This window comes from Ursus maritimus, unplaced genomic scaffold, assembly GCF_017311325.1.
Source record: "Ursus maritimus isolate PB19 unplaced genomic scaffold, ASM1731132v1 scaffold_5, whole genome shotgun sequence".
In the NCBI taxonomy this organism is placed as follows: Eukaryota; Metazoa; Chordata; class Mammalia; order Carnivora; family Ursidae; genus Ursus; species Ursus maritimus.
Genome location: NW_024426663.1, coordinates 999,337 through 1,013,244, shown reverse-complemented (window position 1 = coordinate 1,013,244; position 13,908 = coordinate 999,337). Strand labels below are relative to the sequence as shown.

Below are 13,908 nucleotides of genomic sequence, written 5' to 3'. Positions count from 1 at the left end.
AAGTTTCCCCTAGTGACTACCCCCAATTACCTTTATTAGAAATAAAAAGATGCTTAATATACTCATAAAAGTGACTCCTCACCAGGCTAACTGGAGACACCACTTGGTATGAGCTAGCACGGGAATTTAGATGGCAGGTTCTATCCGTGAGTGTGTTCCTGTTCAACAGTTCACGGGAACCAGGCAGAAGGGAGGGGAGAAAACCTGTGACAGATTTTCTTTCACTTGAAATTTAACCTTTTTTTTAAAGGTAGCACAAAAGGTAACACAAGTAGCAACAGCTCTCTCCTGAAAAGCTAAAAAAAAAAAAAAATTCCATATAAAGAGCAAAATTCCATTATTATAAATGGTTTGAGGTATAAAGATAAGAGCTACTTACAACAGACTTTCTCTGCTGTCAGGAAGACTTGGGTACTGTGTACCTCACTGCAGAGAGGAAGAAACATTTGCCCTAAAAATATAACCCAATATGCAGGCCACGGTGGCATTTTATAATGAGATTTTACTTTATCATTCAATTTTTCTTCATGGTTTCTCTCTCAGGAATAGAGGAGAAATAAGAAAATCATATTACAAGATTAATAAAACCACGGTCCAGAAACGTAAACTGATCTGCCCCCGCCTGTACAGGGCTCTAGACTGGAGCAAGCCTCTGACCTTCAGCTGGTCGTGGCCCACCCTGGCGGCATGGGAGAAAGGGCAGAACACGGAGCCTTCTGGTTTGAAGCGAGAAGCCCTACTTTAAACACAGCTCTGCGACCATTGTGTGGTCTTCGGCAGATTCTTTTTCAAATCTCCCAGAGCCTCATTTTCCTCACTGAAAATGTATTTCTGCGTAGGCAGTCTCTTTCCGAGCAGAAATACTCTTGTACAGCAGTCCTACTATTCCTACTATGAAAATAGAGACTTACAGTGTCAAGTGTGAGTTCCTACACATTGTCTACTAGCTCTCCGTAGTGACAGGAAAGAGCTTTTCCCCACGATCGCCCACTGCCCTGCCTCCTCACACTCAGGCACACGCACTCCGCTTGCAGGCTGGGCAGCCCTCCAGCCCCGAGGCAATCAGTGGAGTAAGGGGGAGGGAACAAGTGTAAAGACACCTGGGTTCAAATCTCAGCTTTGCCACTTATTGGTTCAGGGTCTTTAGTTCAGTTACTTTATTAGGGGGTGGGAGGCTCAAATTTCTCATCTGTATAAATGAGGATACGATGCCTCCCTTGGCAGGTCATTGCACAGATTAAATAGAGCAACACATTTAAAGCACCTGACACAAAAGAGGTCCTGGTGAGAGTGTGGTCTCTCCCACACTTAAATGTGGAAAGCTCTTATGATTTCAGTCCTATAAGAAGGTCACCTGGGTCCCCAGGGGGGGGTTTCTCAGGCCTAATTCTCACTTCTGGAGTATACATTCTATACAACTCATTCATCCATTCTAACCAGGAGTCACCTACAAATTTAACAGGTGAAGGCAAAATTAGTTTTTGAGGGGATCAAAGAAAGAGCTTTCAGTATATAACAAAATATTTAATCAGTACCTATTTCAAATTATTGCTATCTGATAATAAAATAACAAAAAAAGAATTCAATTTTTGATTTCAGCTCAAAAATTTTGGATTTTTGAAAGGACTGGCAGTCACAGATCACTAAAAACATCCAATGTTTTCCTTCTTAATAATTCATTTTTCTAAAGGATGTTGGAATCTTCTTGGTATTCTGCAAGCCCCAAGATGCAGGAAAGAGTGTAAAGACTAGAACTCTGTCTTCCTCCATCACACACGCACCACTATAAATACATTCACAATTATACACACAAAACACGCAGACACCACATTCACACACCACAGCCACTTGTCATGCTGTTCTTTATCCCCCATGCTCTGAAGGCCTGCCGGGTAAGGAGGGGGCTGCCCGTGTTTCCAGAGCTCTGCTTTTATTCCACGGTTTCTCCAGAATGTTTCAAGAAAGGAGTAAGCATATGATATTTGTTAAAGGCTGGTTGCTTTTGTCTTTCGACAATTAACAGTCCACGGGCTGGCGACCACCCAGCAGTCAGAGACCCACCTCTGCGTGAGCCTAGCTCTGGGCAGTGAGCTGAAACATCTTTCTTCCGGGGATGGTGTAATGTTAATGCTTCCTACACACAGACACGGAGATTTGGGTTTCATTAAGACTTACTAGGGCGTTAATACCAACCACAAAATTAGAACAGATTTAGCAGAACCTCCAATTCTGCAAAGGTTACCTTTAATTACTTTCTCGGAAGAAATTATATTTAATATGCAAAATCCAATAACTTTCTAATAATAATTCCCAGTAGCCACAACATTTGCATTTCAATAAATTTGAGAAATCAGGTATGGGTAAATTTGTGGAAACCAACTACGGCATATGTTAAACAGCATAATTACAATTTTAATAGCATGAACACTGACAGATGCCTTTTCACTAGCTTCATTCCAGTGACAAGGAGATAGATTTACACATTCTTTTGATAACCCTCAAAATGTTTTATACCCCAAACCGCCCAAATACTGACTATCAGCTTTTCTTCTCAATATAAAAGTAAATACTCTTCCTTAAATTCCTGATAATTACAACACTCTCTAGGGAAGAACCTTAATGACCCTAAGGTTAAATTTTTAGGTATTAATGAATACTTTCGTACAAATACCAAGAACATCTATAATAGTTATAACTATTAGTTAAGTTTTAAGCCATCAAATGAGCAAGCATCCAAATCAATAACATGCTCTGACCATTTACTATTAATCACTCTTTTATTGATTATCTCTGGTTTCAAATTCAGGACTAAAAAAAAGTGGGTTATAAAAGAGGAGTTAAAATCTGGCATACCACTGTCCTGCCAACACCTGACTTGGCTTTCCTTTAAGTCTCCTAGGTAAGCATTTCATTTAGTGATGTGTCCAGTGGAACTGGTAGAACAGTGCCCTGCTTCCTGAGTGGCATCTCTGCACCCTACCTGGGTTTTACAGGGCCTGGGACCTGCTTCCCTGCCCGAATACTGCTGCAGCTTTCTGAAGACAGAAGTGGTAGGACCAGATTCTTTATGTCTCTGGGCACCTAATACCTTGCCTTGCACATCTCAGGCTCTCTACTTAACAGAATGAATTGAAACACAACAAATTCTTTTTCACAACATAGAAGGTTCCCATTTTTTAATGCTGGTTTTTGAAAAAGACCCAATCAGCCTTTTCCTGCAACACGCTCACGTTTGCCTAATGGCCAAAAGCAAGGGTTCAGGAGTTAGACCGCCAGGAAGGGACCCCCACCCCATTTCCTGCTTCCAGGCTGGGCTACCTTGAAGGGTGACTTAGCCTTTCTGAACCTTAGTTTCCTCACATATTAAGGAGGATAATGTTAAGAAGACTGCAGTGACTCAAGAAGCAATAAATGGAAAACATTTGGCACAATACTTGGCACATAGTAACTGCTCAGTGAAGCTGAGATATAAGTTCAGCATTGCCACATGCAGGCTTTGTGCAGCAGGAAACATGATTCCATCCACAATACAAAGTACACATTGTGTTACAACAGGGGGTCAACTGAACGTCCTGAGAACACCAGGCAGCTACAATTCGGGATTTCTACTTTGTTCATAATCACAACATAATTAAAAATGAAGTGATAACTGTATCGAAATGAACGTCTGAAGATAATAAGCTTTACTACATTCTAAATGCCCTAAACTTAAACCTGAAAGGTGTTTTTCTCAGTTTTTGTTTTTTCTGTTTTCTAGAGATAGGGGAGATAGAGGGAGGGGGGAGTGGGGAAGGGGCAGAGGGAGAGGGAGCAAGGGAATCCTAAGCACGTTCCACAACCAGCGTGGAGCCCAAAGAGGGGCTTGATCTCATGACCCTGAGATCTGACCTGAGCCAAAATCGAGTTAGGACGCCTGAGCGACTACACCACCCAGGCGTCCCTGTCAAGAAAGTTTTAATAAACTGTTACGTTATTGAAATTCATGGGCACTGTAGAAAAATTAAAAAAGATTTAAGTCATAAACTTTAATGTGCATGTCTGTGGACAACTGAACTCAATATTTATTTATTCACACACACACACCCTTCCCCAAGGAAAAAAGGCCATTTACCTATACCGGTGCTTATAACTCATGGATCCAAACTTGCTGAGTTTTCTTGACAATGAATTTGATTCATTTTCTGGCATTCTAATAAATTTTTAAGAGAAAATTAGATAAGGATTCATAAATACAGGTACTTATACAACACTTGAGCAAAAGCTATGTAGAAAATATAGTGCAACACTGTTTCACAGCTAGTAGAAATATTTCATTTATTCTACATATTGGCAGGAAATAATTATCAGTTATTTTAAGCTAAAATTTGAAATACAACCACTCTCTAGGATTTTACATAAGTACAACATCAGAATGCTCCTAGTTTCTGCAAACTATTATATCCATCATTGCCCTTAGAAGTTTTAGTTGTGAAACAACTTACTTTTTCTACTTAAAAATTTTGTCACTATGTTGATTTACCCATACCATGGTTTTCATGGTAGATCTGATGTGGGGTTTCACTTTTCTTTATATTCCGGGACTTCCCATTCCAGGGTACCTTCAACAGACAGACACCCTCCATGTGCAGCTCCTTGGCCCAGGTCCCACTGGCCTAGAGGCGATGTCTCAGACCTGCTGGGCCACAACCCTCACCTAATATAAACTCTATAAAGGACATTGGTCACTGCATAAGAATACTTCTCCAACATCATGCTATTTGGGAGAAGTGCTCCATGCACATCAAATAGGAATTAGGGGAAGAATTAATCTAGCTTTGAATTTAAAAGCAAAAAATAAAGCTTAATATATTACCTGATAGGATTTTGTTTTATCTTTACACCATAAGGATGTGAAGCAAAAAGTGTTGCCACAATCCAATGGTCTATTCTTTATCCTCTTCTTACTTGACCTCCGAGGAGCATGCAATGCAGTTGCCAGCTTCTTATCCACCAGGACATTTTCCTCCCTATTTCCCACTTTCCCATACGCTCTACTGTTTACTCCTTCCTATACCACTTCATTGGCTCTTACTGCTCTCTAAATGCTGGGAGGATCCCACAGCTCAGTCCTTGGCTCTCTGCTTCTCTTTCCTCACTTTTGCCACAGACGACTTCATCCAGTCCCCTTCGCCTAATTATCTAGTAAGTTTACATGGCCAGCCTCAGTCTTCCCAAGAGGCCCTGTACATCCGACTGCCTACCCCACACCTCTATTTAGATGGCTAGCAGGCATTTCAAATTTAGTCTGTCCACAGAACACTTAATTTCCACCAATACCAAAGCTGCGCTCTTCATATATATAAACATCCTTGACCCTTTCTTGTAGTAGGAGAGAAGAAAGTATCTGTGTGTGTGTGTGTGTGTGTGTGTGTGTGTGCATTAATATGATCCAGAAAGTCAGGCGACCAAAAAAAATTAAGAGAAACACTTCTAAATTTCTACTGTAGACCGAGAAGAATTCTTGTTATAAAAACAAATCAATTTTCTTTTATTAGAACCACACATAAAACTTTCACATTAACATACCTAAAAAATGTATGATGTTCTACACTACACTTCCAAAGATGCTTGCAAGCAGTCTTACTTCGAGCTTCAAAAAAGAATGAGGTTTCATTGCACTGAGAGAAGAAAGAGAGAGAGAACATGAATTACTGACCATAATGTTCTTCAGGTGACAGCCACCTTCTAGTTACCAAAAATTCAAGTAGCAGAGAAATTATTAACACATAAAACAAAAACCAATTATCTCCTAGTAACGATTTTTGGAGTGTTGCCTTAAAACCACCTTCAATAATTAAAATTACAAAATGTGAATCTTGGTGGTGTGACCTTTATCACCTGCTTCTTTCTCACCCCATGACCATGAATGATCGGGGCACGGCATGGAAGGACTGCAAACATTCCCATCACAAATGGGCAAACAGGACACCACCAACTGTGTGAAAATCAACTCCCAATAAAAAGGAGATGCCCATAAATCCAGTTCTTAACTGGAATATCTTTAAGGACTATACAGGCCACATTTAAACTGATGACTAAAGAATCTCAAGAGGGACCCATGTGAAGAGTGACCACACCAGTATCATCCGAGCACATCAAAATCATGTCTCTGAACTTCTGCACTCTGTACCCAGTTACTGGGTGAATTAAATAGTATGACCCCAAATAAATAAATAAATGATATCCCAGAGTTAAAGCACATAATAGGTACATATTAAATTTCAACTATTATTTTAATCCTGCGGTTACTTACCTACATTTAATGGATAGTCATTCTAATTGTGCAGAAGATACTATTTATTTATTTATTTATTTTATTTTTTTTAAGATTTTATTTATTTATTTGACAGAGATAGAGACAGCCAGCGAGAGAGGGAACACAAGCAGGGGGAGTGGGAGAGGAAGAAGCAGGCTCATAGCAGAGGAGCCTGATGTGGGGCTCGATCCCGTAACGCCGGGATCACGCCCTGAGCCGAAGGCAGGCGCTTAACCGCTGTGCCACCCAGGCGCCCCAACTATTTATTTTTTTAAGTGACTGAATAGGAAACCAAGACAAATACAATCAAAGTACTGAAGTAATAAACCACAAGTTCTGTGAAGTTCTGTTACTGGTTTTTATCGAAGACAAAATTAGCAAACTCAAGTCTCAAATGCAGAAATGCCCCTGGAATGAGGTTTCTATGGATGTATAAACATAAAACTGGCAATGCAGAGGAGTAATTGAAAGGATCCTCCCCACCTTTTAATAAGGACAGAACATTTATACGCGTGAAATTTCTTCCAAGTCCATCTGGAATGAGGCTGCCCAGTTTAGAAGGTTATTTGTAAGATGAAAGGGTATGATGACAACAGAGCCAATATATGCATGTTACAGCAAGGCCGCCAGTAATTCCAAAACCTTCTGAAGTAGAGGAAGGACCTTAAGACAATTCCCAGGTTTCTGTCTTGGCAAATGCTACTTAATAAAATACAGCAAGTGGAAAAAATTGGGGATTTGGATGGCAAGGGAATGGATAGCAAGCCCAGGCGATTTTGATTTCGAGGTGCCCATGGAATGGGGAACACCCCAAGCAGGCCAGGAAACATGCAGGCACTGAGCTGAAGAGACAGGCCCTACCTGCTGACACTAATGATTTCACCCAAGAACGTAAAAGAGATTGTTCGGGAGACAGAACGAAGTGCGGGAAGATAAAATCACAGCCAGGATGCTTGTGAAGATGGAGTGAGAGGGGTCAGGAAGGACCAGGAGGCAATGATGTCACAGAGGCTGGGAGGACAGCACACGTCTCAAGCGACCCGGAAAGGTCAAACAGGGTTTGAAAGGAGGTGACTGCATTTCACGGTAAGAAATCTTCAGTGACTTTCATGAAAGGAGTAGGAATTACAAAATTAGAGATAAGGGAGAAAAGTCAATGAATTCAGAAAGGGTTTTCCTCAAAAGCAAAAGAAATGGGGGAAGCGGGTACACAGGAAATCACAGAAGATCCTTGGGGGCAGGGTGGGAAACCAAGCATCCTGCCAGGACATGGGAATGCTTAGAGGGGAGGGTTTTTTTTTCTTTTACTTTTCTTTTTTAAATATATAATATACATGTATGGTACAAATGCCAAAAGTTACCAAAATGGACACAAACTGATAACTAAAATCTCCCTCCTACCACTGTTCCTAATCCTCTTCCCCAGAGGCAACCACTAGTTAAGAGTTTCTTATATAATAGGTACGTGTTTTTAAGGTCACTGGATTATCCAAAACTGTGATGCACAGGTCATTTATTTTAAAATAATTTTGCTTGTGATTGCATTGTGTCGGGATAAATGATTAAGATAAAGCGAGTACAGGACAGACTGTCCCCCCCACCACCACCACCTGCCTCAGTATCTATATCCCACCTTCCTGTGCCTTCCAACAATTAAAGCACCACATGGGCCAGGACCTACTGGACATTATCACTGACAAGAAATGGTGGTTGGTAAGGACTACGCCATGACACTGATACTTGAACTAAAATTTTAGCAAAAGCAACCACAAATAAGGTGGGATTTGCATACCCGAAAACAAATTTTCAAAAAGTTACTTAATTGCATATAATCCAGATTTCTAAAAATGGAGGAGAAACAAAAAGCATTCAATCTTAAAAATAAAGTAAATCCCCTCAAACTTTTCTTGGGCTGGTTTTCATTTTATTTTTCACATAAACGTCTATATTCTTTTTCTTTTCAAATAGAGACCCAGCCACAGGATATGCAATATTTTTTTTTTAACTACCATCATTTCATGAAAGGAGAAAAGGTATTTAAGATCCAGCCAGAATTGGGTTTTCTCAAGTTTCCTTGCGTACAAATATATTAAAGGAACAAAAGAGGTTCCCACGGGCTTCCTAATTACTTCTGCCATGTGCAAATGACAAGTATGAACGCATTCTCCATTTATACAGGGCTGTAACACCAGCTGCCTGGTTTTTACCCCATTCTTAGCAGGATAATCCAAACACTCAAAGGAGGGTTAACATAAGTAAAAAAGAAACCAGGAATTTTGAATAAATTCCGTGCATTTTTGCCCCTGACAGTAACCACTGGCATGAATGAGAGTGATGTGGCATCACAAAGGTCTCTCTCTCCTACCAAACCTTTCCCAAACACGGACAATTAGCACCTTTCCGTTCATTCACACAAAGGTGAGTAGATACTTAACTGAATTCAGAAGTTCATTCCAAAACACTGCTAAATTACTTTATCCAAGCACCAACTGCTTGCTTTTGGCAAAAGCACTCAAACACCTTCATAACTTTTGTCATTTCATGCCAGGGGAAAAAAGCTATGTTCTGAATCTCTCTCTCTTTCTCTCTCTTTTTTAAGTAGGCTCCACACACAGCGTGGAGCTCAGTGCGGGGCTTGAACTCACAACCCCGCGATAAAGACCTAAACTGAGATCAAGAGTCAGACACAACTGACTAAGCCACCCAGGTGCCCCCTGAAAACTTTTCTTTACTACAGGTTAATATTTTTATTTTATAAACTGAGCAAGTTTAAATCACCTGAAACTTGAATACCATGTGGGGGTTTCACTGCACCTTGGCGCCCTAGGTAAATTTGGCTCAAAGTCCCAGTTCTATCATTTGTGAGACTTCAGGAGCTATGTCACATCAATGAATTCCCAACCTAACTCCCTTGGATCATCTTTGCTGGCTGTTTCTCTTTGCAAGCTTCAAGAAGTAAGTCTACTTCAGTCTGGATTCTCTGGAGTGTATTGAGATTTCTGGCAGGGTCCTGGAGGGGCTCACATCCACTGTGAGCTACACAGCATGCTCACCCTGGGCCCCGCTGATTCTCGCTGCCAAGCCTGGCCCTCGCTGCTTGTTGCCACAGCCAGCCCCTGCTTCCCCGGTTCCTCTGCTGCTGTCTTGGGAAGCAGCCACAACTGGACAGTCTGCCTTCCCCAGGCTCCCTAGAATTATGGGTGAACATCTTCTCAACCCTATTATATGTCTGTCCTGTCTCCAAGGTCACAGAAGTCACCTCAGGTACACTGCGTAGGTAAATATTTTTAAAAGATTAGTACTTCTAACAATAGTAAAATGCAGTCATTACCTAAGCTAAAATCATTACCTAAATACTGGAAAGGCCCACAGCAGAGAGTTTCCTGATCATCAGTGATCCACAGACGCAGAAGAGAGGATAAAAGCAAGCGTGAAGATTACAAGTCTAAAGTATGGGGGCACCTGGGTGGCTAAGATGCTTAAGCATCTGCCTTCGGCTGACGTCATGGTCGCCAGGTCCTGGGATCGAGCCCCAAGTCAGAATCCCAGATCATCGGGGAGTCTGCTTCTCCCTCTCCCTCTGCCTCTCCCCCGGCTCATGCTCTCACACACACACACACACTCTCTCTCTCTCTCTCCAAAGAATAAATAAAATCTTTAAAAAAAATAAAAAGTCTAAAGTACGGTGGGTTTGTTTGCTTTTTAACATGCAATCTCAACAAGATTCATATCTACCTGGCAATTGTTAACTGACTTTAGACACTAGCGAGAGAAACAAAATCTTCAGAGGGCTGACAGCAAATGACTGAAATAACCTAATTTCTGATCAAACAAAGGCAGGCAAGGGGTGGAACTGACAATAGATACCAAAGAGATATCCCAAAATTGTGTTTTGAAAAATGCTATCATTATAAATGGTGAGACCAAATGACTATGGTTTTAAAAGCAGAGCTATGAGAGAAAGTGAGCACAATGTCTGTTTAGTGACTGTCCCCATGTTTGCCACTGCTCTCTCTTCTAGGCATCCTGAGTTCAGTAAAGAATTCACTGTGACCCCTGCCACAAAACAAACTAACAATCTTCCTATTTGGGAAGGGCACTGAGTAAAATATCATCTCATTCTTTCAGGCTTTTTCTTTCTTTTTATATTTATTTAAGCAGTCTCTACACCCAACATGGGGCTCGAACTCACAACGCTGAGATCAAGAGTCGCGTGCTCCTCCCACTGAGCTGGCCAGGCGCCCCCAAGCTTTTTCTTTACATAATGCTCCCTAAAGAGTCTTTCTTACATTAGTGTCCTGTAATATTGGCATCAGAGAGGTCACGGTCTCTGACCGTGGTCAAACAAACTGGGGAGCACGGGACTACACACTCAGACCTGCTCCTGTGCCGGTGCACTCTGGCAGTCCCCAAGAGCTGGCAAGGCACTTGCTATTCCCTGATTTCGATGAGCAAAGCACTGCCTTTCAAGGAAGGGTCTTCTCAGTACTCTGGACTAGAAAATATTACATGACACACACACACACACATCCCCCCCCCCCCACACACATCCCAGTTACTTTTTAAAAATTCTTTTTGAAATGCATGTAATATGGTTTGAATTAAAAAATCACTGTGCATTTCAGCAGAGCACCTGGAGAATCAAACTAATTTCCATTCTTGCATACACATTTTACAATAAAAGAACAAAAACAGCAAAAATAGTCCAGTACTTTTTGTCAGCTGTGTGGGTGATATTCCAAAATATATACTAAATGTGAAAAACCTTTTTACCTCTTTTACAGCTGAATAGATTGACTGCTTGATGAATAATTGCATGTAACTCTTCCTAGCTCACTGAAACATAAATTATAGCCCTGGAAAGGATGTGTTAGATTGTGTTGCTTCTCCTCTTTTTCCTTCTCCTCCCAAAAATTCAGAAAGAGAAAACATGAGCCAAAACATTAGAGAATATTTATATCATGTTTCAGTAAACTTTGAAAACTATTATTTTGAGCTTATTCTGCTTCCTACTAGGAAAAATGCACGGATGCAACCCCAGGAATCCAGATGGTTGGCTTTTGTTGTTGTTTTACTCTATCTTTTCCTCACCTTCTCTTTAGAGAAACCACAGCACTCACGAAAATGTTGGCGTTTCTCTTTTCTACTTGCAGATTAATTTTTTAATTTAATTTTATTTAAATTCAATTAATTAACATACAGTACTGTATTATTAGTTTCAGAGGTAGAGGTCAGTGATTCATCAGTTGCATACAACACCCAGTGCTCATTACATCACACGCCCCCCTTAATGCCCATCACCCAGCCATCCCATCCCCCACCCCTCTCCCCTCCAGCAAACTTCAGCCTGTTTCGGAGAGTTAAGAGCCTCTTATGGTTTGTCTCCCTCTCTGATTTTGTCTTATTTTATTTTACCCTCCCTTCCCCTATGCTCCTCTGCTTTGTTTCTTAAATTCCACACGAGTGAGATCATATGATAATTGTCTTTCACAGATTTATTTTTTTCAAGATAATCTTTCTTCCCAGTTTACAAATGTTACAGATTTTTAAATAACAAATGTTATTTAAGCCTCTTAAAATGAAGACATCTCTGGTAGAATCTGATACTCAATTTAAAAACGTTTCATAGCAGAATTTTAAAGTTTTTTCCAAATATGTGGCCTATGTGTTTTAATTACAGGGAAAGTCAACAAACATACCAGCAAGTGAAGCAGAGGAAAACGCACGGCCCTGGAAGACCTGCACTCCCCTTCCTGCCTTGGCACAAGCTACTCACCAGCCGAGACTGGTCCAGAACAAGGTGCTCCCTGAGCCCTTCCTGTGCAAAGCTCTAGTAGCTCTGCGTGGCATGAGGCCAAGACAATTCCGATTCAGAGACATAAATCAGGAGCCTATTTTAAGTCCAACTTCAGACCAGGTGCTTTCAACCTCACAACAACCCTATAAGGCAGATTCTGTCATTCTCACTTTGTAGATAAAGAAATGTACCTTAAATGTTGCTCAGTGAATTGTCCAAGAGTTAGGTAAGTGGGAGACCTGGACCTAAACCATGCTATTTGACCACAGGGTTAGCAGTTCATCTCCGAACCTGAGAGACGCCAAACCAAGCTGTTACGTGACATCAGAATCCAAATATTACTAACGGAGCCGCACTTGGGAATGCATGGGGGAGAATATCACATCTGTAGTTCCTGGTGCACTCATACATGGTGGTGGAGATGCAAAATGGCACAAAAACTCGAGGTGGAGGAGGGGATATGGGAACACCTAACAAAACTATATATGCACTTACACTCTGACCATGCAATCCCACTCCTGAGAATTTACCCCAAAGATACTCCTTCCACAATATAAAAATACATATGCGCAAAGTCCCTGAAGGAAAATTTATCATTGCAAACTCCTGAAAACTAGCTAAATTGTCTGAGCAGAAGAGGTTGGTTGAGTAAAGTGTAGTACATACACTCAGTGGAGTCCTCTGTAGCTGCACAAAAGAACGAGAAAGCTCTCGATAGACTGATATAAAGAGAATTCTAGGAGGTATTACGAGGTGAAAGTGAAATGAAGTACAAAGCCATATAACAGTGTGCTACCTTTTGGGTAAGAAAGAAAGAAAATGTTTTAAATGTGCTTATCCGTACAAACAGAAACACAAGAAGGATGAAGCATAAACACTAACGTTGGTCACCCACAAGGAAGGGTAGGAAAACAGGACTGAACGAATATGGGGATTAGTGATACTTCTCTGTGCCTTTTTGTACAGTTTTGACTTTTGGAAGCATGTTAATCTTCTACATCTTCAAAAAATAAAATAAATAAGAATATGAAGGGGACCTAAGGCTGAAACAAGTAAACCTACCCAGATCACAGATGAATACCAAAACCTCAGGAACATGGAAACCCGGAAGGAAGGGCCAACCCAAGTACACTCTGAACACAGTATTTGACTATACGCCCTCAGTCTTGGCAAGATGGGACACGTGAGTGAAAGAACTGCAAACAACTGTTAATTTTAGTGGTTTAGACAAAGCAATTCTGAAACTATTTGAGATATATTTTAGAATTGAGCAAACAAGTAAATGTGTTCCTGTTGTTGGGAGTCAAGGTTCTCAGGACATACAAATATGAAATGAGGGAAGGCCAGAAAGAGCACTGTGGGGATGGATGGAAATTGGAGATATGGTGTGAACTCATGATTTCTACAATGAGTATGAGCATGTTTATATGCACACATATGTATTTATGTACTTATATTTGTATGTACATATACATGCATGTGTGTACTCCTTAGCTCTGTCCACTGAAAAGGCCAAAAATCAATGTCGCCCCAGCAGCAATGACCACACCTGACACCCATATCTTGACTCTTCCCCTCTGAACAGAACCAGGGCTCACTGGAGAAATGGCTGATAAGAGGGTGGGTGTAGGGTAGGTGCACGGTAGGTACAAGATGTACCTGAAACAGCACATTGTACCAAAAAGGAAGAAAATGACCCCAAAAATGATACGGTTAGGTTAAAGGGCTCAGGAGCGAGATAAAAGGAGCTCCCACTGACCACATCTAGGACAACTGGAGCACCCAGATAGTTAGGTACAGTAATGTATTATAAACC

General features: G+C 41.0%; 1 protein-coding gene across 3 annotated transcripts in view; it reads right to left on the bottom strand.

Annotated features, from left to right (window-relative positions):
* Positions 1 to 13,908, bottom strand: part of EPB41L4A (erythrocyte membrane protein band 4.1 like 4A) — a 240,970-nt gene that overhangs the window by 70,898 nt on the left and 156,164 nt on the right. For all 3 annotated transcript variants that reach the window (XM_040621976.1, XM_040621978.1, XM_040621977.1), the window contains exons 10-11: positions 5,566 to 5,657; positions 4,112 to 4,189 (exon numbers count right to left, since the gene is read on the bottom strand). In XM_040621976.1, the coding sequence (XP_040477910.1) occupies positions 4,112 to 4,189; positions 5,566 to 5,657 (170 nt within the window). The remainder of the gene's footprint in view (positions 1 to 4,111; positions 4,190 to 5,565; positions 5,658 to 13,908) is intronic.